The 25,926-nt window shown below is 35.6% G+C and overlaps 1 protein-coding gene across 1 annotated transcript; it reads left to right on the plus strand.

The window, feature by feature from the left end:
* The first annotated feature begins 2,199 nt into the window (after nt 1-2,199).
* On the plus strand, nt 2,200-25,926 carry LOC311093067 (major histocompatibility complex class I-related gene protein). Its single transcript, XM_084130183.1, has 7 exons — nt 2,200-2,364; nt 3,970-4,230; nt 22,508-22,786; nt 23,436-23,717; nt 24,176-24,277; nt 24,524-24,541; nt 24,829-25,926. The coding sequence occupies exons 1-7, from the start codon at nt 2,316-2,318 to the stop codon at nt 24,870-24,872; spliced, it is 1,035 nt and encodes a 344-aa protein (XP_083986309.1). The 5' UTR covers nt 2,200-2,315; the 3' UTR covers nt 24,873-25,926.

Raw genomic sequence — 25,926 nt, forward strand, 5'->3', positions numbered from 1 at the left:
ACTAGATGGCGCTCTGAGCCAACAATAGTGTCATATTCCAAACTCACCATATTATGATGGTCTTGGTTTTTGCCATGATATCACGTGGTTTCTCGGAACAGAGTGCAGTTAAGGACAGGGAAATACCATTGTATCTAGTATTGTGTTGACAACAGATAGCCGAACCTGTATAGCCGGTGTAGTTTTATGCATTGCGAATATCATATCATGAAGACTATACAACTTGCTAAAAAATGATTTAAGGATTTTTACAAAAAAGTTAGAGTGCAAATGTGCGTCACATTGCAGTCGCAGCATCATACTGGAAAAGTGGGGTACATGAAAAGTGCTGTAGCCTAGTGGATGTCAGTTCCAAGCACCATACTAATTTTAAATTTGTGTTTTGCTTGTATTTATTATTAAGTTATAAATGGTTTGTGAACATAATATTACGGTAACACTTTACAACAAGGTCTCATTTGTTAACATTAGTTAATGTATTAACGAACATTAACAAACACATGAGCTATACATTTGTTACAATATTTATCAATCTTTGTTAACAACATTAGATAAAAATAAAACTGGTCATTGTTTGTTCATGTTAGTTCACAGTGCATTAACTAATGTTAACAATTACAACTTTTGATTTTAATAATGTTTAAGTAGACTAAATGTTGAAATTAACGAACTAAGATTAATAAATGCTGAAAAAGTAGCTATTGTTCATTCTTAGTCCATATTAACAAATGTTTACAAATGATAACACAATACCTTATGGACATCGGTTTATATTTTGTACATGCATTTATTTCTTTAATCAAATTAATTGTTCAAAATTATTTGTATACAAATTCCAATTAACCCCTTTCCCCAACACCACCCCATTTCATTCTGTGCATTTTGGTTCAGAGTTGTATTCCTCAGTCTTTGTGGGTCCAGTAGAAGTAAATAGGGAAATAGGGTTACAACCCTCCCTGCTCAGACATGATGTTTAGTTTTAGGTGAAAGTTTTGAGTAAATGTTATATAATAAATTAAAAGAAAATCTGTTGATAAAGATGACAGCATGCTTTAACCTGATCAGAAAATCAGATAATAATAACCCTGAGGTGAAATGATGACTTTTTATTTATGCTATTTATTGTTTGTTTGTCTTTTTATGTATGTTTATGTATTTTTAAGACTTACAACTTCGGCTGTCACCTCAACACCTTCTCCTACAGCGAGAATATTAGGCCTATTATTATTACTTTTATTATTATTACTGCTACAGTAAACTTCCTCAATGGTGTCCTCAGAAGCATGCATTTATAGAAACGATTATTTGGAACTGTCTGTAATTCCACTCTTCAACTATAAGTCAACTATAATATTATAGACAATTTACCAAAAATTTTATGGACACAAGACTAGTATTTTCAAGAATAAACAATGTCTCAATGCATTGACAATAATTATGAGAAGAGGCCTGTCATACATCCAATACATCCACAGATTCTCCGTTATCCTCTGTAGGATCGAGGGGATGCAGGAGCCGCCTGTACCCCACCGTATCATGCCGCAGTCTGGGCTGGTGAAACTCTCTGGACAGATGGCCAGTCCTTTTTTCTTTCTTTTTTAATTGAAGAAATATCAAAAACAAACAAGTTCATTACAATACATTTTTAAAATGCTTGTGGGAGGTATAAACAGTATTATAGGAATACTTTAAAGAGTGTACGCTTGTAAAATGCTAATAGCTTTTTGTTTCTTCGAGGGCAATATTGACTCAATATATTGCTTTACTTCATTTTTAAATGCAATAAAACGTTTTTTCCCCTGAAAATTTGCATTTATGAATGTGAAATTTAGCCATCAAAATAAAAATATATATAGGCTATATAAAATAAGTGCGGGGTTGTTTATCTTTGGAGTTTACAATAATACAGATGGCCAGTCCATCAGGGCTTAGGCTACACACAGTGTGACACAGACTCATTTTCTCTTTCATTCATATACGGACAATTTAGCATCTCCACTTTACCTGCTATGCTGCATGTCATTTGTGGAGGAAAACCTGAGCCCTATTGCAGCTACATATTCACTTAATTAATATTTTGCTTTCACTTCCATGATCAACCCAGTTAAGGAAGTACCTCATAGTAACTTGTGACGTTGAATGTATATGGAATATCTATTGGCTGGAATTTCAGAGGCTATTTAGCCGTTCGCTCAGAGTCAGAGTCCTCAGACACATTTCACCAGTTTACAGTCGACAACTGAGACGTCTAGAACATCAAAGTCATTTTTCTAGAACGATTACTGACGAAAACTGTTTCTCAGGCGACAGCAAAGATGCGATCTGTTGTGCTTTTGCTCCTCGGAGCTCATCTTGCCTTTGCTGGTGAGTAAATTATTTTAATATGACAGTAGAAGCTGCATTTATTTGGAAGATTGAAGTTTGGCGAATTATTCTATTACACAAAAAATACCTTCACGAACAGTCTATGTTGAGTCAAAGTTTCGTGTTATTGTCACTTTCCAAAAATAGGTGTTTACGCATGATTTTCAAAAACTTATTAACCTTAAACTTTGTATGACATTTATATTTTGATAAATAGGTATCCTTTACTGAAAAAAAATATTCTTAGCTGAAAAAATAATTATAGCCTACTTAGGCTACTGAAAAAAGGTATTGTTAAAGGAAAGGAATTAAAGGAAAATAGCATATAGCTGATATACTCAAACTTTTTACTCAAAATGTATTTTTTAAATTAAAAAACACATAGCATTATATAGACATATAGCATGCAATCGTTTGTTGTATCAGATGCATCAGTTTCATTTCTGACCTGAGAAACATTTTTCTACCCAGAGGCCGATGACGAACTAGGCTAGGCCTACTTGCTAAACCAACTAAACGGTGGTCTACTTTTAATTAAAAATATATAATATTTATAATATTTTAAGTATAATAACTTTTTTTATGTTTTTATTTTTTTATCATGTATTGGAATAAATCCCATTAACAGAGAAAATCCAAAAAAGGAAATCCTGCCGTTTAAAAGAACCAACTGGAAAAAAAAAATCTTCTGGGAGAAATTGACTTCAGCCTTTTGTCCACTAGATGGCAATATAAGACCACGAATCAACCCTTCCCTCAGGCCAATAATAATAATTATTATTTTTCTGTGAAATATACTAATTGGATATTAAAAATCATTATTGTTACATTTTTGCTTTTTTCATTCCATTATTGCAGCTTTCAAATAATACATTCAGTAATTAATTTGTCTTTTTTTTACATTCATCTTTGCTTGCAGTGATATCTTGAAATCTGTTTGTCTGTATATAACTTATCCACAGTGTTTACTGTATCTAGATGCATATCTTATTATCTGTATTCTTGTGTTATATATTGGACTCAGAGCTCCTTGGCCAATAAAGCTGTTTCAATATCATTCTAATTAAAAGCATATCTTGCTATATTTTTAGTATAATAACTGATAATGTCTCATTAAATGTGGCAACTCACAAAACGGTTAGAGTTTTATTTTAGTGTCTGAGTTACAGTGTAATTTTACATTTAAGTACTGAGTAGTAATAATTAAGTAAATGCACTTACTATAGGGTTATGATTAGGGTGTGGTTTAGGATTAGTTACAAGTAATTTAGCTAAATTTATAGCAATTACTATAGTAACTACACGTATACTAAAGTAAAGTGTTACCAAACTTTGAATATGAACATAATTACATGTGAAGGGGAAAGAGTTTGTATCAAATGAAATATTGCAATATAGATAATTGTTTTCAACTAGATATAGTTGTATAGCAATATAGATAATTGTTTATTATGGAATTGATTTTTTTTAAATAAAGGCTAATGATCAATCTCAGTATTCATGTAATTCTGAATTGTGTCAATTTTGAACAAGCTGTATGCAAGGATGTCTAATTTGAGATGATTACTAAAATTCCAGTCTCCCTGTTTGTGTCTCCGTCCACAGGAACACACTCTCTGAAATACTTCTACACTGGTGTGTCTGGAGACATTGACTTCCCAGAGTTCACTGCGGTTGGTCTGGTGGATGAAGGGCCGTTTATGTACTTTGATAGCAGAGGAATGAAAGCTGTGCCAAAGACAGAGTGGATCAGACAGAATGAGGGAGCAGATTACTGGGACAGAGAGACTCAGATCGGCATTGGCAAACATCAGACCTTCAAAAACAACATCCAGATCGCAAAGGAGCGGTTTAACCAGTCAAAGGGTAAGTTGGTAACAAAACCAACAGACAAAGCCAATTTGATCAAATACAGATTTTGGAAATATTTTTTCCCATTCTCAAAAGCATGTAAATGGTAAATTAGTGCGTAATTTAATGGATAATCACTTACAGATTTAAGTACAGCTAGCATTCCTTTATTCTGTTGATTGTCTGCACAGAATAATACTGTTAGCCCAAAATAATGTGAATAATGTTTCAATCATTCATTTGCTCTAAATCTCAAACTCCAACCAACACTGATAAATAATGCAGCGATGTTGTTGATAGAAGGAAATGTCGAGGTCTGTTGGTTTCTTTTATTATTTTCAGTATTGATGGTGTGTTTATCAGTCAAACACTAATATCCATACAAATGCATTTAAAATAAGCGTACACATGTTAATTTGTTTATTTGGGTTTCAGTTTAGCATGCGTAGTATGGGACAGAAGGAGAAGAGTTAATTTAGACTGTTAAAAATGTGTGTGTACAAACAGGTTGGTAATTACTTTGCCTATGTCGATCAGTTAAAAGATTTAAATCCATCAGGGAAATTTAGAAGAATGAGATCAGATACTGAAGTATTTTATGTACTTAAATAATTTTTCTGTAAGAAAAATAAATGTGCGTGAGAACTTTGTTAGAGACCCTAAACACGCTTACTGTGAAAGGCTGTATTTCAAATTAGGACACTTTTATAATTAATTTATCTTTATGGCTCAGGACTGTCCACCCAGTATTCGCATTAGTATTATCTGGGGACCTCGTGTGATTTTTTACTTTACAAATTACAGACATGGCCGATTCGCACAGGATAAAGATCACAGGCAACCTCCGCTAATTATTACAAATGACTAGAGGTCACCAGGTAATTCTTATTCCGTGCGAATAGGGCTTTATAGTCGGCAAGTGTTTAATGCATAGTTTCAGTCAGGATAGGTGGCTGTACAGAAGCGCATGACGAAAGAGATATATATTAAGGAGACTTTAGATATAGTAATCAAAACAATAAACAGAAGAATCAATGAGGAACATAAACATAATCACACTGACGTTAAACAAGCTAGACGATGAACAGAAAGATACACACCTGAACTGAACTAACAATCAATTAGAAACCATAGTGACAAACAAGGAGAGAACTGAACTAATTAACAGACTAGAAGGTGAACAAAGATGAACAGAGAAACAGATCCAAAAACAAACTCAAAACCTGACAGTTTTAACATCTGTTTAGATTTAAATAAGTATGTTATCCTATTTAAGATGATTCATTTTACTGACTAGTCTGTTCAAACTCAGATTGTCAAAAAATTCAAATGTAACCAGACACACATCTCTCTTTGGTCTTTCTGTTAGCAGACGCTCTGACTGTTGTGTTTGATAGAACCTATAATTCACTCAGTTAACATTCACAGAAATCTGCAGTGACCATTTAATCAATAGATACACGCCATTATGTGTATTACATTTCTGTCTATCACAGTGTAGACTTTCTATTGGATCCTGTTGTTTTTATCCTGAGCTAATGATATTTTCTATAGCCTACCTTTAAAACCTAAACTTAAAGGGTTAGTTCGCCCAAAAATGAAAGTTTTGTCATTTTCTCACTCTCATGTTGTTCCAGGAGAATATTTACTCTGCTTTATAAGATAACCATCTTTTGGCCAAATTCTAAGGCAGAATCACATGCGTCTTTCACAGAGAACACAATCCCATAATGCATTGCAAAATCCTCAGTGAAACAATCCACATAGTTCTGACAATTATAAAACAAAATAGTTTCATAGAATTAAAAACGGATTATTTTACACAATATTTGTGTATGCATATTTATGTTTATTAGAGTATCACATTCAGCAATATGCTAACGTCAAACTGAATGGATTGTGAGTTTCCACAGTTGAGCAGTGCTATATTAATGATGCATGTGTTTCTGTCTATGTGTAGAGCATCTGAACCAGTCACTTATGAGTGTCCATTTCATTCAGGATGCTGTCTATGTAGACTGAGATTCAGCTCACTGTGTTTTAGATCAGAGTCCAGACGGAGCCTACAGCGAATCAGAGCAGGACAGTTGAGCAGCGGCAGCAATCTTCCATCACTTGTTTCAGCTTCTTCTTCTCCTGTGTTTTGATCCGGAGATTCTGTAGTAGAAGATGTGTCATAGCGCCCCCTACCGTATACCAGTGAAAACATGGATAGCTGGAAAATTCAATCAATGGTGTGGAAAAGTTTAATTAAAGTAAATATGTACACTACCAGTGGACTAGCCTACACAAAAATTCAGATACGCAGAATTAGAAACATATCTGTTTTATATCAATATTTTAATCAATATTTTCAAACAAAGTTTCATAAGACTGTATATGAAAAACGATGAAAAAAAAAGTATATTTAATAGGCTACTCGATCAAAAGAGTTAACACAACTACAAGCCAAGTATAATTTGAACAATTAAAATTTTAAGTATATCTCGATCAAAATATTAAGTACAAGTATAGGCCAAAAATACTTGGACTTTTCTCTCAGTATAAGTCAAGTACACTTAAGTGTAATTAAGTATATTTTTGAGAAGTATATAAAATGTAGACTGAAAGTATGCTTTCTTCTTTTTAGTTGAAAAGAAGTATACTAATAGAATACTTGAATAAACTTATTTTCCATGCTTATTTTATTTACTCTATAAGCTATTCCACCCGAAAGTTTGTTACTATATAAAGCTGAACACGTTAGTTTATAAGACGGTGTGTAATATTATGTTTTTTAAAAAGTATTTAATAAGCTACTCAATCAAAATAGTAAACACAAGTACAAGCCAAGAATACTTAGAATACTTAATTATACTTTTAAGTATATCTCGATCAACAAGTATAGGGCAAATATACTTAGACTTTTCTGTCAGTATAAGTCAAGTATACTTAAGTGCAATTTGAAGTATATTTCTGAGAAGTATATAAAAAGTATACTGAAAGTATTCTTTCTTATTTTTAGTTTAAAAGAAGTATACTAATAGAACACTTGAATAAACTTTTTCGTAAGGGAAATCATACTAGAATGTGGTAAATCATGGTAAACTATGGTAAATCATGCTAGAACATGCTAGCGACGTGGTAAATCGTGTTAACATCATGCTACCAACATGCTAATCATATTAGCATAATGCTTGCAACATGCTAATCGGGCTAACATCATGTTAATCATGCTAGCATCATGCTAACAACATGCTATTCATGCTAACATCATGCTAGCAACATTATAATCATGCTAGCATAATGCTAGCAACATGCTAATAATGTTAGCATTGTGTTAAAAACATGCTAGCATCATGTTAGCAAAATGGTAATCATGCTAGCAAACATGCTAATCATGTTAACATAATGCTAGCAACATGCTAACTGTGTTAGCAACTTGCTCAAAACATGCTAACCGAGTGCCGAGTTTTGCCACTGCCAGCACCACTCACATTTTCTTCAGGAAATGTACATTCTAGTTTAATATTATCATTCCATCCTGAAACTCTTAATGATTGTGATCAATGTTTCCTGTTGTTTTTGTTCTTGCTGAGCAAAACCAGTTTCTAAAATGCTCTCGATCTTTTGAGCAGAAACCACAGCAAACCAATTTAACAGAAATGAATTATTAAAATATAAATGAATAATGATTTATTATAGCCTACTTATTTATACAATTATTTTGATAAAAATACTAAAATACATATATTAAATAAAATATAATTAATAATAGATTAATTAATATAGAGGCCGTTACAGTTATTTGTGTGTTGCTTTCTTGAAAAGAAAGATAAAAACTCAAGTACTGTTCTAGTACGCATCATTATTTCATGATTGTGTTTACACACACAGTTTCTCACATCTTCATTTTAATACTGTGGATGGACTCCAGATGAAACGCTGTTTGTTCATTTATCTGTGATTCAAGAACTCTCTCGCTTTTTCCCCACATGTTTTAGTCAATCTCCTGCTCATCAGAAGTGTGAGTTCACACACACGTACAGTAGAGGATCATTGATGTTGATCTGCTGAACTCAGTGTGTGTAGAAGAGTCTCCTGCAGAGTTCAGCTCCAGCTCTGCTCTCTCACACACCGGACTGTCATCGTTCAGTAATCCTGAGACTGAGATCGGCTGATTCTGTGTGATTCAGACCAAAGAGTATAGAAGCCCAAGAGGCGAAACTCAATAGAACGCTCCATAGCAACAGTTGCCCCCATGACGTGACGGCGCGGCCGCCATTATGGACTGAAAACTGAAGGAAAACGCCGAAAAATAATGGGAGTCAATGGCACTGAACCAACTTAACATAACAAATACTTAACTTAACTTATTTTTTTCTGGCCGTCATATCTAAATATGAAAACAATTTAAAATACATTAATGAGGATGACCGACGTTAAATGACAGAAAATGTTACGTCTATGTGTTGGTTATGCATGGCCTAATTACCCTTAGGAAAATAGTATTTTGGGACAAAATATTACTATAGAAGTACTATAAGACTACTATAGAAATACTATAGCGGCTCTAGGATATTATAGAGGTATTACAGAACATAACATACTTCTGTGATGTTCTGTAATACCTCTATAATATTTTAAAGCTGCTATAGTATTTCTATAGTAGTCTTATCGTACTTCTATAGTATGTCCCAAATTACTATAGTATTTCCTATAAGATTACTATAATATTTTAAGATTCCTATAGTACTTTTTCGTAAGGGTATGTCCCCCACCGAATCGGCTTCATTAGCCTACCACTTACGGTTTGCAAAGATACAATTATAAAATTACTGCAAACCTTTAATCTATCAATATTTATGTTCTATTATGCATTTTCCTTGTTATATGAATAACAGAAATTCATGAAATAATATAGGCTATAGGCAGACACACAGTAATAAGATATTTATTCAAATGTTGATTTTGAAATTAGTGAACATCACCATATATATGATTTGGAAAAATAAATAAATAAATAAAATTATAAATGAACATTTCTAAACACAGTTAATCTTTTACATAGAATATCACAAAAATATTAACAACTTGTTTTTTCAACATCTTCAGTGAAAGTGCACACAGTGAACGTTTCAATGGCAAGAACAAAAACAATCTGTGAATGTCCTATTGCAGGCGGGAAGGTACAAAAAAGATGTGCAATCTAGCAAGTGCACACATGAACTATAAACAGTACTAAAATGGAAGTGGTGCCATAAGATCTCAGTAATTAATCAGACACCACCATCTATTGTGTGTGCATTTGTGTATGAGAAGTTTTTTTGTATTTTTTTCTTTTTGTGAGAGAAGAGGCATTGACATAGAATGCAAACTGGCGCTAACGATTTCAGCAGCTTTCAGTCCATAATGGCGGACGCGCCTCCGCAGCGCCATCTACAGACTGTTACCCATAACACAACAGAGTTTCGCCTCTTGGGCTTCTATACTCTTTGGTAAGACTGGAGCTCAACTCTGCAGGATGATGATGATGATCCTCCAGGAGTATTAAATACTGCTGATTTACACTGTTATTGTGGTAAAGTTGAGTCACTCTTAAATCGTGCGAAGAGTCTTAATAAGTATGATATCCTATTTAAGATTATTAATTTTATCGACTATATGTTTTCTTACTGATTAGACTAACGGTTTTCCAACAGCAGATTATAAAACTCTCAAAAATCCCATAGACAGAATTCAAACTCCAACTGAAACTCCAACTGTCAAAAAATTCAAATGTAACCAGAAACACAAATTAAAGATTTTAATAGCATGTAACAAAGTAGGTCACCTCAGAAACTCTGCTCTCCGCTGTCGGGAAAACTGTCCTTTCTACTGTCTCCATCAGTTTATACATAGTTGTGATGTCCACCATATGATGCATGATAGAAACACAAGACGAGATGAATATGCAAACTCGCGTCAGACTTTACTCAACAGAAGCTCGTTAAGCATACAGACATAACCAAACAAACCCAGAGCATGGATTCAAAAACAGACCTCAATAATAGAACAAAGATGTCTGCTATGCTGTTATACAACAATAGTAAAGAGATACAAGAGTGTAAAAGAAGCTCAATAGATGAGCAAGGATGGGAATCGTAAAGTTTAACAATTCTGTTTCTGAGACACAGTTTCGGTTCATTAATCGATCCATTATGTCACGTTTTGGTTTTGTTCATGTCATGTGATTCCCTGTTTGTCATGTGATCCTGCCATGCGTTCCCTTGTCTGATGTGTCGTGTTGTCATTGGTTCATTGTTCACAGGTGTCCCTTTCTTGTCATTAGTCTTGTGTGTATTTAAGCCCTCGTGTTTGTCATGTGTCTTTGTCAAGTTTTGTTCCACTGTTTGGTAAGCGTCATGTTTTGTTGTGAGTTCATGCCTCGCCATGCTTTTGTTTTATGTTTGATCTTCTGTTTCTAAATAAACGGCACTTGTGTTCTCATCTACACTTGCCTCCAGTGGATCCCTTACACATTAATGATTCTTTCAAAATAATTGATCCTAAGAATCAACAAACATACTAAACAAAACAATATTACTTTTGGCAACATTTCTTTTTTAATTAAAGTACCCTTTATTATGACAGAACGCTCTTCCTAATGTGTGTCTTTAACAACCAGTCAGTAACTTCACTAATTTAAGTCACACAAGCCTAAAATACACACAATACAGTCACAGTTCACGTTTTTTTTTTTTTTGATTGGACATGATGAAAATCATATTAATCCGCTTCAGTGAATAAGTCAACAACTGCTGCGACTGATTCAGTCAGTGAGAGATTCAGTCAAACCGATTCTTCAGAGCGGTTCATAAGAGTCACTGATTCGTGAGTCACATTACACTGATCTTTTGTTTTCGTACGTGATCGTATGTTTGCTGTCGTGTTCGAGAACATCGCAATAGAAATCATGTTGTGTGTTTATTGTCTTTGTGTTATTTCACATCTCTCTCATCATAATAAATTCAGACGATAAACTCACATCTCAGTTAAATAATCATTTCTTTTGCTGTGTTGCTGTAGATTCAGCGGTTAGAAAACACGGTCAGAGTATTTCAGTACAGCGTCTGTCAGCATCAGTGGAAGACGAACCGACTGAATTTGTCCAGTTCTTTATTGTAAGAAAAGAAACCAGTTAGAGATCTGTCTTAGAGACAGAGAACAAGTGAAGGTTCAGATGAGCTGAAGTGATGCGACAGGACGTCCTGCTGAATGAAATCATGATTGACTTTTCAAACAATCTATTTTATATGAATCGCAGAAGCTTTACGACATCAAGCGTGTTTTATATTGTGTCTCTGTCGTGGTTCCTCAGAATAAGATTGTTCTTCTGTGGTAGTTTCAGTCGCTGCTGAAGCTCAGGATCTGATGTGATTCATCAGACGTCAGGCTGGAAATAAGGGCAGCTTCACTCTTATTAGAGAAGCAGAACGATGGTTGATCAGTTATTTGTTATTGATCAGAAGGACACAGAAGATAACATCCTCCACACAATCAGATCAGTCATTCTCAGTTCTCTGAACCTCCATCTGGGTTTGTCTTTCTGTTAGCAGACGCTCTGACTGTTGTGTTTGATACAACCTGCAACAATTCACTCATTTATTTCACAGAAATCTGCAGTGACCATTTAATTAATAGACACACGCCATTATGTGTATTACGTTTTTGTCTATCACAGTGTAAACTTTCCACTGGATTCTGTTGTTTTTATATTGAGCTAATGATATTTTCTATAGCCTACCTTTAAAACCTAAACTTAAAGGGTTAGTTCACCCAAAAATGAAAGTTTTGTCATTTACTCACTCTCATGTCGTTCCAGAAGAATATTTACTCTGCTTTATAAGATAACCATCTTTTGGCCAAATTCTAAGGCAGAATCACATGCGTCTTTCACAGAGAACACAATCCCATAATGCATTGCAAAATCCTCAGCGAAACAATCCACATAGTTCTGAAAATTATAAAACAAAATAGTTTCATAGAATTAAAAACGGATTATTTTACACAATATTTGTGTATGCATATTTATGTTTATTAGAGTATCACATTCGGCAATATGCTAACGACAAACTGAATGGATTGTGAGTTTCCACAGTTGAGCAGTGCTATATTAATGATGCATGTGTTTCTGTCTATGTGTAGCGCATCCGAACCAGTCACTTATGAGTGTCCGTTTCATTCAGGATGCTGTCTATGTAGACTGAGATTCAGCTCACTGTGTTTTAGATCAGAGTCCAGACAGACCCTACAGCGAATCAGAGCAGGACAGTTGAGCAGCGGGACTGGTCTCGCTTATATGTGGTGTTTTAGAAGCTGTTACTGATAATCCCCACCAGAACTATTAACTACCTTAACCAGCAGGACCAGCAACTAGACCAGCACTAACCCACAGAAACAAGCCAGATCCAGCGTCTGAACTCATGCAGGTCTGAGCGGCTCTCAACAGGGTTTCACTGTATCTGAGTGCAGGAGAACGAGAGACAGAGACACAGCAGAACCTCAGAAGAGAGACAGAGCAGAGCAGAACTTAGAGCAGTGAGACGGCTCCCGAAAGACAGACACGGAGAGACAGACAGCCGCCAGATTCACAGGAGATCAACAGGTGATAATCATAATTAATGACAAACTGTCATGATGTTTGAATGGCGTTTAGTTCAGATGTCACGCATTGTGTGTGCAGGGGTCAGACGCCACTGTTCCCACGGCGATAAGGGCCGAAACAACACACTGATGCCAAAGACTAGATATATAAAGACGGTACGCTCGTATTACTACGATCGGGAGAAAGTGCAAAGAGCAATATGGCGGAATAAGTCCCGCCTTCTAAGTAAAAGAGCCAATCGCCAGTTGGTGAAGTCATGACGTCACTGCAGCTGAAGCCCCGGTTGCTATAGAAACAGTCAGTGTGTTCTGAGACGAACGCTTACACCTGCGCATCGGCTGATCCAGCCTGGAAAATGCAGTTTTTGTCATGATTTGAGCGTTTAGAAACAAAATTTATGAGACAGTTGTTGTCAGATTTCATTGGGGATTAAAAATATGAAGTTTAATCGTAAGCTTGGCGAACAGCTTTGGAGAATTTGATGTTCCCCCGTGTAAAGAGAGAGGAGCTGCACGTGTGGGACTGAAGCCGCCGCTCGAGAGGCGTCTGAAAGATGGCCGCCGGTGAATGACTCGCTGAAAGAGACTTTGCTGATGCAGAACTCTGAACTGCTACAACAGCACAACATGTTTCCATAGTTACTGTACGTTCATCAGCTGACCCTCTGTAAATATCAGTGAAAAATGACTTTTATAAGAGATCAGGGGTGCGATGTTCCCCTCAGGGGCGAAACAGTGGCCAGAAAAATCCCATGCACTTTGCATTGCGGAAAACTTTGACGGGTCATAGCTCTGAGCGAGGATTTCGCAACCGTTTAGCAAGACCTGTATCTCTGCATCAGAACATCATATAGAGATGGGGGTTGACTCTTTTGACTAAATCATGGTAAATCATGCTAGAAACATGGTAAATCTTACTACAATGTGGTAAATCATACTAGAAACATGGTAAATCATACTAGAACGTGGTATATCATAGTAAATCATACTAGAACAGAGTAAATTATGGTAGAACATGGTAAATCATGGTAAACTATAGTAAATCATGGTAACTATAGTCATCATCATCATCATCATCTTTATTTATTTGAGCATCTGAGTTCCAAAAAGTTCTACATAGTAACAAGGTTCAGCACAGTAGGCAAAACTAAAGAAGGATACATGCGCAAATGAATAAGTAAGTAAATAAATAAAAACGCGGATATGATGCTCAAAAGGAGTAGGCAGAAGCTTAAGCTTATTGACGCCTACCCCCTTTTATACATTTAAGCAGTAGATACATTTACTATAATCAAGAAGACAATTGACACATATTTATGTTGTCCTATTCCAGTAACTATACAATCAACAATATTAACTCACAACCATTCTGCTGATTCCAAGACAAGGAAAGAAGACTCCTCAATAAGTACAAAAACCCATCATTGCCAGTAACAACTAGTCACCAATCTTTTAATTTGATCTTTTGTTCCTTGTTGTTATTAATTCAATGCATTTAATGGCCACAATTGTTTATAATTATAAATAGTTTAATAGTACTATATCAATACTATATAGTACTATATCAATAATAGTATAGTTCTATTATAGAACTATATAGTATACTATAATATCTAGTATAGTATACTATAATAGTACTATATCAATAGTTTGATATAGTAAATCATGGTAAACCATGCTAGCAACGTGGTAAATCGTGTTAGCGCTATGTTAGCAACATGCTAATCATGTTAGCATTATGCTAGCAACATGCTAATTGTGCTAACATCATGTTAATCATTCTAGCATCTTGTTAACCCTCTGGGGTCTGAGGTGTTTTTGGGGTCCTTGAGATGTTCGACATGCCCTGACATTTGTGCTTTTTTCAGTTGCTTATAAACATATTAATGGCAAAGGTGTAATTACACTCTATTTAGCACAAACAGGGCTACCATAATATGTGAGCAACTTGTATGTACATGTTTGTATTTTTGAGAGAATAATGTTTATGCATGGTTATTGAAAAAACAAAAAATTTAAGTTTCTGAAATAGGGCCACAAAACACATACTAAATATTTGTCCACAAGACTTTTGAATAATGGGTGTACTCGCATAATGAGCCATTCATTCAGGTGCGTCACTGAGAGTACCACAAGTAAAGAATGTGAGGACTTATTTTGTATGCATGCAAATTGCATAATATCCATGGTAAACATTTCTAGTAACTATGCAGTTAATTCTCATACTGTATTTTCAAATTTTTTGTAATATATCCTCTCCCCAAATGTGTCACTAATAAAAAACTATAATAAATAATTTAATGAGAAGGTTTATAGTGACCTATTAAGATGTTGCTTACATCTACCTTGTAAATGTTTTGCTATTTTATTAAACAGTTTTCACATATAAATCAACAACAATTACAATTTTAACAATATTTCAAGTGTAATCTTTCTTTTTAAAAAGTATACATCGATTTTATCATACGGATTTCAAAGTTAAGGATTCATTAGTTTGAATATTGGAACAAACACTATAATAACATCTTAGTTGATAATTCAATATACCTACTTTATTTTTAACAAAACATCACATACTATATATTGAACATATGAGCAGAAATATTTGCATATAAATGTTAATTTGCGGTTTAATACGTTGCTTATACAAAGACATTTTATTTCAACATATTTCAGTCGATTTTTACTCATCTCAGTATAGCAATATAGTTTGGTTAAAGCTAAACTAGTAGATGTGTTCATGTAAAAATAACATGTTTACTAATGTAAGTGCAAGTGTGTAAACGGATCCAGCTATTCAGAGGACTGTAGTAAGTTTTTTATTCTTAAGTGCTTTGTTCTAATCGTGATATGCAACGTCCCGTTGTTCCTCGATGTGAAACTAAATTATTCCTAAGGATTATTCCACACAGCGAAGCAAGACGACAAAGTGCACGAGTCTGGGCTGCGTTTCCAGATAACGATGCATCTTAGCACTTACGAGGATTTTCTACGAGTGACTTTACGCACGTTCGTGTTCATTTCACGTGCGTTTCACAAAAACGGACTTAGCACGATCGCACGCAGCTGTGCTTTAAGTGCTACTTAAGAGTCGCTGTCTGTTTGTCAAGTGCTGAAATGTCACCTTGTAGAATGGCTTGTAATTGCAGCACACGCTTGTATTTCGAAATCTAAAAAGCACAAACCTTCGGGTGGAGACACCAGCAAAATGGCTGAACCAAAAAAAAAGAAGAAAATACATTTTTCTAAAAGAGGAGATTAATGTCATTTTAGATGAGGTGGAGCTATACAAACATATTAGTTTCAGCAGGTTTAAGGGCAGTCAAACAAATAAACAAAAACAAAAAATCTAGGAGGATATTTCTAGAAAACTCACTGCAACTAGGGTACTTAAAAGATTTTAAGGAGGTCAGGACAAAGTGGCAAGCCTTGCTAAAAGGAAATGGGCACTGCAGAGGACAACATTTAATAAAACAGGTGGTGGGTCCAATGATCCTCCCTTCTCACAGCAGAGGAAGAAAAGGCCTTGTCAATACTTGGCAGAAGTGCTTCAGATGGCATTTGTGGTGGTATTGACATCCATGGAAGAGTAAGGGTAACTCAACCTGAGCCTGAGTCAGGTCCTTCATGCTCAGAGGAACTATCTATAGTAGTTAACTACTATAACTAAAACTAACTAGATAAACTATGTTTCATCTGCCATCTCCCCGCACATCTCCTAGTCCTCCAAACAACCCTCCCAGGCCTCAGCCTCCATCTTCTGTTGTCCAGACTGCAGCCACACCTCAGCAGTTTGAGAATCTTTGTAGTGTTAGTCAGGACATATGAGAGTGTCCTTACTTAACAGGGAGGAATAAGATGAAGAGGTGGTGGAGGAGGAGGAGGAGGAGGAGGTCAAAGATGGCATGATGGGACCACATGATGGCCAACCAAGAAATGCCCAATACATGGTACAAGTCATTGACAGATTTTTTTAGTTCATCCTTATTTTTCCCAGTCTTTGAAGCATATTTCATCTTTTATATATTTTTTTGTTCATTCATTTAATTTAGATTAAAATTATCGGATTCAATTATTTCTATTTTTTTGTTTTTGTTTTCTGCCCTTTTTAATTATTTCATTTAGAAATTAATTTAAACAAAAAACGAGTAATAAAGTGTACAATAAACTTAAAGTAGCCTACAATCGAAACCTTATAATCACATTGCACTTGAATAAAGGTGTAATCTGCCGGTTGTCCTGCAGGTGTCCTCATAACTCTGTCTTCTTACGATGTTCTTAGGGATTTACGATTACTCCAGAGCACTCGTAGATCTACGATGATTTTCAAGTGCTACTTAAATTACGATGCTTTTGGGAAACAGACCGTAATATTAAGATCAGTCGCACTATCGTTTTTACGATCTTCTTTGGCTTACGATGCTTTTGGGAAACGCAGCCCTGATCAAACTCGCGGTGTGTTTTATCCAGCTCGAGTGAATTCACGTAGTGTAACAGCGCAGCGCTTCTGTGTTGTACGTCACACGTAGGCTCACTATTGGCCGACGCTGGTCATGTGTGTGATGCGTGTGACGTACAACACAGAAGCGCTGCGCTGTTACACTTCGTGAACTCAATTCTAAAACTCTTAATGATTGTGATCAATGTTTCCTGTTGTTTTTGTTCTTGCTGAGCAAAACCAGTTTCTAAAATGCTCTCGATCTTTTGAGCAGAAACCACAACAAACCGATTTAACACAAATGAATTAATAAAATATAAATGAATAATAATTGATTATACTTATTTATACAATTATTTTGATAAAAATACTCAAATACATATGATTAAATAAAATATAATTAATAATAGATTAATTAATATAGAGGCCGTCACAGTTATTTTTGTGTTGCTTTCTTGAAAAGAAAGATAAAAGCTCAAGTACTGTTCTAGTACGCATCATTATTTCATGATTGTGTTTACACACACAGTTTCTCACATCTTCATTTTAATACTGTGGATGAACTCCAGATGAAACGCTGTTCGTTCATTTATCTGATTCAAGAAATCTCTCGCTTTTTCCCCACATATGTTTTAGTCAATCTCCTGTTCATCAGAAGTGTGAGTTCACACACGTACAGTAGACTAGAGGATCATTGATGTTGATCTGCTGAACTCAGTGTGTTTTCCAACAGCAGATTATAAAACTCCCAAAACTCCCACAGACAGAATTCAAACTCCAACTGAAACTCCAACTGTCAAAAAATTCAAATGTAACCAGACACACAAATTAAAGATTTTAATAGCATGTAACAAAGTAGGTCACCTCAGAAACTCTGCTCTCTGCTGTCGGGAAAACTGTCCTTTCCACTGTCTCCATCAGTTTAATCATAGTTGTGATGTCCGCCATATGATGCATGATAGAAACACAAGACGAGATGAATATGCAAACTCACGTTAGACTTTACTCAACAGAAGCTCGCTAAGCATACAGACATAACCAAACAAACCCAGAGCATGGATTCAAAAACAGACCTCAATAATAGAACAAAGATGTCTGCTATGCTGATATACAACAATAGTAAAGAGATACAAGAGTGTAAAAGAAGCTCAATAGATGAGCAAGGACGGGAATCGTAAAGTTTAACAATTCTGTTTCTGAGAAACGGTTCCGGTTCATTAATCGATCCATTATGTCACGTTTTGGTTTTGTTCATGTCATGTGATTCCCTGTTTGTCATGTGATCCTGCCATGCGTTCCCTTGTCTGTTGATAACAACAGAAAAGCAGATGGGAAATAATTAGCGTAGCTGCTGTTCATAATATTAATGCATTCAATCTGATTCAACTGTAGTATAAAAGGTAAGTATTATGTGAATGCTTGGCTAAAGAGATGCGTCTTTAATCTAGTTTTAAACTGGGACAGCGAGTCTGAGCCTCGAACAATATCAGGAAGGCCATTCCAGAGTTTAGGAGCTAAATGTGAAAACGCCCTCCCTCCTTTAGTGGACTTAGATATCCTAGGAATGACCAGAAGCCTCGAATTTAGTGATCTTAAGGAGCACGATGGATTGTAGGGCAGTAGAAGTTCCGTTAAATACCCAGGAGCTAAACCATTTAGGGCTTTATAGGTCAGTAGTAATACTTCGTAATTGATACGGAACTTAATAGGTAACCAGTGTAGAGATGATAGAATTGGTGTTATATACTTATATACTTATGTTAATATACTTACTTTACCAAAATGTGCCTTTTCACCTTAAAATGCCCTGATAACATCACAATAATACAGGAGGCACAATAGAAAGACACATGATAGTTCATCGTAAGGCCTGTTCATAAAACATGGTCAACACTCGTATATTATAGACGGTGCACAGAGTCACACACACACACGAAACACACACGACACTAAAACAATGCAATAAACATTAACTAAATAACATCAAATGTAACTAAAAACACACTAATGTACATTATTGATAACAAAAATAACTAGAAGCAAAATTATTTATAAAAAAACAATCATATGTGATGTGTAACGCAGTGACTTCTGGGAATGCCCTTTTACTGTTCTTTACCATAAATTATATGGTAATTCATAGTTTTTACTTGCAAAAAACATACATTTGACAGTATTTTACAATAAAATAAATTTTCACTGTGTATGGTATCTATCTATTTATCTATCTATCTATTGATCTATCACTATAAGCAACCACCCTGAATATCCTAGGAACCGCATGACAACACTCTAGCAACCACCCAGAGTACCCTAGCAACACACTAGCAAACACCCCAAGTACCTTAGTAACCACATAGCAACATTCTAGCAACCATCCATAAAACCCTAGCAACCACCTAGCTAACATTCAGAACATCCTAGCAACCACATAGCAACCAACAAGAATGCCCTAGCTACTTCATAGCAACACCCAGGCAAACGTCTAGAAACCATCCAGAACACAATAGTAACCACTAGCAACCATCCAGAACATAGCAACGGCTAGCAATGCCCTTGAAACCAAACTGAACACCACAGCAAATACATAGCAATCTATTTATTTGTCTGTCTGAGAACACAAATGTCAGGACATGTCGAAACACCCCTAGAGCCCAGAGGGTTAAAACCTTCAAACTTCAAGCTTTTTAAAATACTGTACTTCACAATTTAAACTGCTTCAAACTTCAATCTTTTTGAACAAAAAATTGCTCATCTAATTCATAATCTTTTTTCTTTAACAGGACCTAAAAATGTCCCCACAATATCAAAAAAATAAATTCAGGTTTTACTATCGTTGTGGGACATTTTGTCCCCACAATGTAGGGAATACCTGAACTCCTAACACACCTACACAACACACACACACACACACAAACTGTTTGTCTCTCTCTGCTGTTTTAAAACTCTCTGAGTCGCTCTCACTGTTGGTCATTCAGAGAGTAAATAGTAAAACAGTGAATGTTTTTTTCAAACCCGTCAATGACCAAATGAACGCTCATTAATGTCACTGATGATGGTCTGATATTGGCTGGTTTGGTCTTAATCGTGAATCTAGTTCCTGTTAAAGCAGCACTCAGTAGCTTCGGGATTTCTTCGCTGTATTCTCGCTTTTTGCTCGCAGGTTTCTCTCTAGAGCTCCCCCCACAGCTTCGGAATAGATATTTGACAACACTGTTGTAAAAACTCGTTGGTGATTCTCAGACACCAGAGGCTATAGATCAACAACATCAAAGCAGATGGGACATTCTTTAAAACGTCTTCTTCATTCGGGTTCGGACAGTGTGAGGGAGCGCAATAATGACAGCATTTTAGCAGATTTCTTTTGGCCGTAAAGCAATTGTTTACATCGCGAGACCTGATATCACGCGAGACTTCCTGACCGGCTCAAAGTTGCAAGTGCGTATTTTCCGCTCACGGGCACCAGGGGGGTGCGAAACGACCACCATTCAACCCGAAATAAGTAATATAACCATTCCAATGACTCCGAAGCTGTTCAGTTAAGGTAAAAAAAGTTACTTAGTTCACCTTTAACCCTTTCCTGCCTGTGTTTTCTCCTCTGCACTGCTGATAGATGTCGTCTAGAGCAGTTGTAGCTGGATTGTGGCACATTCATTTATTCTTTTACTCCGACTGAACAAAGAAAAGTTGCTCTACTTTCTGAGACGGTCAAGGGTGAAATAGGTCACAGTTTCCACAGTATCCCAGATTAAAAAAGAAAAGAAAATATGAACACATGAAGCACACACAGGCTGGGGATTCTGTAGAATGAACTCTTATGAACTGTTATTATGGTAAAGTTGAGTCATCCATCAACAGTGTGAAGAGTCTTGATCATTTTGCTACGAGATCAACCAAAGGGAGATTTGTAACCAGAGTAAGTTACTTCAGAGAGATCTGCTCTGAAAAACTACTCTTTCTAATGTTTCTATGAGATTACTCATAATGAAACGGGAAATGGGAAATTGGGAAATGGATGAGTAGGGGTGGGAATTGTATAAGGTTTTAACAGTTCTGGTTCTGAGACACAGATCTGGTGCAGTGAATAATTCAACTACCACTTTAAGTCAGTGAGAGATTCAGTCAAACTGATCATATAGGGGCTGTTTACACCTGGCCACTTCATGCGTTTTCTCAGATCGGATAGCTATCCGATCGTGAAAAGACCAGGTGTAAATGCCCTCCGAAACGCATTTGAGACGGATTTGAATCCGATCACTCAAACCACTTCAGGAGGTGGTCTGGGCCGCATTCCAGACGAAACTGGACAAGTGTAAATGCATCTGGTTGTTGAAACCACATATGTAAATTGTACTCCTCCCAAAATGCTAAAAAATAAACGTGTGAGAGCGTGTTATAGGCTATATGTAATGTTATAGCCAGATATGACGATGCTACTGGAACACGCGCGTCACCGCAGATGAGCATCTATTCATTAAGCCAATGTGCAAACTATCGGAAATCAAAGTGAAAGTAAGTCGCAGACGCTTAACACAATCATCATCATTAAAAGTAAAGAAATGAAATGATCTTACCAGGGCTGTTGCCGCTCTCTCTTATTGAAATTTTAGCTGATCAATAAAATGCAGCTCATATCTGTTGCTTTCGTGACGTGCACTCCATTAAATCTGCATATAGTGCGGGAATTGAAGATCGGATTTAAATCCGTTTCGCAAAAACAAATTTATGTGACCAGGTGTAAATGGAATCGTTTTGATAAATCAGATCGTTTGATAAATCAGATAGCTATCCGATCTGAGAAAACGCATTAAATGGCCAGGTGTAAACAGCCTCTTAAAACAAAGACCAACAGATTAAAAAGAGACAGTCCATAAGAACCATTTTTTGTCATTATTATTGAATACACTTCTGCACATTATGATTTGTGAATGCTCTTTTGTGGAACCAGTGAAGACATCACAATATAAATCCATGTTGTTTGTTTATTGTCTTTGTTTTATTTCTCAGCATCTGGTCTTTTTCTCTCATCATAATAAATTCACGACTCGGCTAAAATGTTATTTATTTATCTTTTTTTATAGAATGGAGGCTAAAATACAAAAAAAATATGTTCAGTCAGATTTATTTTGATTCTGAGTCAGACATGTTTTCTGATTGACTGATGATTTTAATCTGATTGTATGAATTGATTAATTATACAGATATATTCAAACTGTCTCCTTTCCTCAGGTGTGCACACATTCCAGCAAATGTACGGCTGTGAGTGGGATGATCAGACTGGAGCAACAGATGGGTTCCGGCAGTATGGATATGATGGAGAGGACTTTCTTTCTATGGATTTTAAGGAGTTTAGATGGATTTCCCCAGTGCAGCAAGGAATCGTCACTGTACAGAAGTGGAACAATGACAAAGGCAAAACTGAGAATAACAGAAATTACTTCAGCACTGTGTGCATTGAGTGGCTGCAGAAGTATCTGCAGTATGGAAAGAGCAGTCTGCAAAGAAAAGGTACATCAGTTCTTATCCAGCACTGATTATAAACCCCTACATGTTCTGTTAAAAAGAATTATGTACACTAGAATTGTCATTGTAAAAAATAGTTTTGTCACTTGAGATTTCTTACAATGCTGTAGTGTTCTTTCCTTCAGAGATTGTTTTGATTATTTTAAGCAATACAGATCATGTGGTCTGTTTGTAGATAAGAATTAAAATGTATTCTTTAAATGACTTGCTACAAAAGATCCAGGAAAAGCATGTTAATCTAATCCCGTCAATTATGAACCGGCTAGAAAAATATAAGCTAAAGTAGGCATTATGTGTTGTAGTGGCTAAAGCTCAGTGTTCAGTTACAGGTTACTGTACAGACTCCTTAAGGTAAGAAACCCCTTAGATTACTTGTGTGTTTAGTTACTCGGTGTGACAAAGTTTCATTGAAGACCAGACACTGCAGGAAGACTGATAGTAGACCAGTTTTGAGATAATTAGAATCTGGATAAGCAGGTGCTTTAAAATGTCTTGTTTGGGAAGATTTCAAAATTGTGTGTTCTCTCTCTCTCTCTCTCTCTCTCTCTCTCTCTCTCTCTCTCTCTCTCTCTCTCTCTCTCTCTCTCTCTCTCTCTCTCTCTCTCTCTCTCTCTCTCTCTCTCTCTCTCTCCAGTCTCTCCTCAGGTGTCTCTGTTGCAGAAGTCTTCCTCTTCTCCAGTGATGTGTCACGCTACAGGTTTTTACCCCAGTGGAGTAACAATCACCTGGATGAAAAATGGACGAGAGCATCATGAGGATGTGGATCTTGGTGAACTTCTTCCCAATGAGGACGGAACCTTCCAGAAGACGAGCACCCTCAATGTTAAACCTGATGAGTGGAAGAACAACAAGTTCAGCTGTGAGGTGGAACATCAGGGTGAAACCAAGAAAGAGGATGAGATCAGGACAAATGGGGGTGAGAGAAATGAGATGAGTGAACTAGGAATGTAGTCCGTTTGAGTCTGTTTAGGGTATTGACTCGCCAGAAATTAAATGTATTTTTCATTAAAAACAGACCAATGCTTTATTAACAAGGAAGTTTATTAAGATTAAGAATGAAATTAGGATGAATTTAGATAATTTCTCAAAGAAATATGGCATGTGAGTGTGGTCATTCTCAGTCACAGCTTGGCTTCTTCACTTTAACAAACTTCTTGACCTGCAGAGAAGAAACAATTACAAAACAAACAATAGAGCACAAACACAATATGATTATTCCTGTATTGTTTTTATAAAGCTGCAGATTGTCAGTGTGCTGTTAATATACACACGTACTGCTGATCACAGTCACACACACTGTTTGAGATTTCCCACCAGTACTGGTTAGTAGCATTATCAGACTCTTTGAGTAATCTGAAGTTTTCCTCTGATCAGGAGATTCTGTTCCCATCATGCCGATTGTTGGTGTTGTTGCTGCTGTTGTCCTGTTGATCGCCATTGGTGTCATTGGGTATGTGGTGTATAAGAAGAAACAAGGTGAGGACAACATTTTAGGCCATACAAAGTCTGAAATACCTTAAATAATAAATAATAAATATTAAATGTTGTTTGTGTAATATAGAGGTTTGTGTGTGTGTATATAGATTAGATTAATCATGATTACTTGATTTGACAGCACTTATCAATATATATATATATATGTATGTTCTACTTTCCTTTGTATTTGATGTTCATTGATTGAAACTGCTGAATTTACAGCTCTCTTCTATGATTGTTTTACAGGCTTTAAACCTGTCAGTGGTAAGTTCCTCATAAACACAAATTATAAAAATTATTATAAAAACATGATGAGTTCTGCCATTGGTCATGATGTGGTTAATAGTAGTATCTTCATATATCTAAATCCATAATGTAATGTTTTGATAATGTGAAATAATACAGTAAATAAAATAGAAGTTTGTTCTGAAACTTTTCTCTCTAATGTAGATCATATAAATATGATATGATATGATAGAGTGACTGCTGTGCTGATCTAGTCTTGTATGAGCTGTGTGATGTTTTTATTTTAATGTTGTTTTCTGTTTTAGGTTCTGATGATGGTTCGAACAGCTCAACTCATCCACAAGCATAAAGACGTGTGTGTTCTCATTCATCAGTGCAACTGTCTCAGTCGTGTGAAATGAATGAAATGTAACATGTTTCTTCTGGCATTTTAGGAGACTGGACATGTGCGAGAAATCATGTTGAAAAAATTATGCTTGTCGTGATGCCCATCTTGCTTACACACACACACACACACACACACACACACACACACACACACACACACACACACACACACACACACACACACACAGAAAGAGAGGGGGATTTGTGGGATTTATCAATTTTATGGTTCTAAAAAGTAATGTTTTTATTTCTTCACACTTTCTGTTCATCATATGGTTAACGCTTTAATTTTACCATGTAGAAATACAACTCATTGATCACAGAACCTGAATTAGAAAATGTGTAAATTTCTCTTTAGTGACAGAAGAAAACAAAGAACACAAATCACTGATTGACAGGGTTGATTGATTTGTAGATTTGAGAAATTGATTGGTAGGTTTGTAATGTGAAGTTTATAGTCAGCTGGTAGAGCAGTGTCTCAGATCATTCTTTATGTCCGTGTTTCTACAGAGACATTTTCTGTGGGAGCTAGAATATGAATATGAAGTAAATCAGGGGAAGACTGCTAACTAGTCCTGGAAAAGTGTTTATCGACTGCAACATTTAAATAAATTTAATTAAACTTTAAAATGGTAGGCCTATAGATTGAATGATTTGTGAAATTTGTCTTTTCCGTCAATTAAATTAACCACTATGCAGATTTCACTTTTTATTCCTTGTATGGAATTATTGGGCTTTTTTGTTTGTATATTTCCTTCTTTTTATTTCCTTAATATTTTTAATTATTTAGATAAGCTGTAGTACAGAATAATAGTTGATTCTTGTTAAATAATCGTAGATGCTGTACTATTAAACTTTTACATATGTCTGAACAGTACAATAAAATACAGATATTTTACTTTATTTGAGGTTTCTAAATCTAAATTATTTACATGAATGTTTTTCATTGTATATCGGTTGCATTCAAAAAGTTGTAATGTTGTTTTGATTCTTTCGAAATAAATAAACCTCACAAA

The sequence above is a fragment of the Abramis brama genome, assembly GCF_963993115.1.
Source record: "Abramis brama genome assembly, chromosome: 12".
NCBI lineage: Eukaryota > Metazoa > Chordata > Actinopteri > Cypriniformes > Leuciscidae > Abramis > Abramis brama.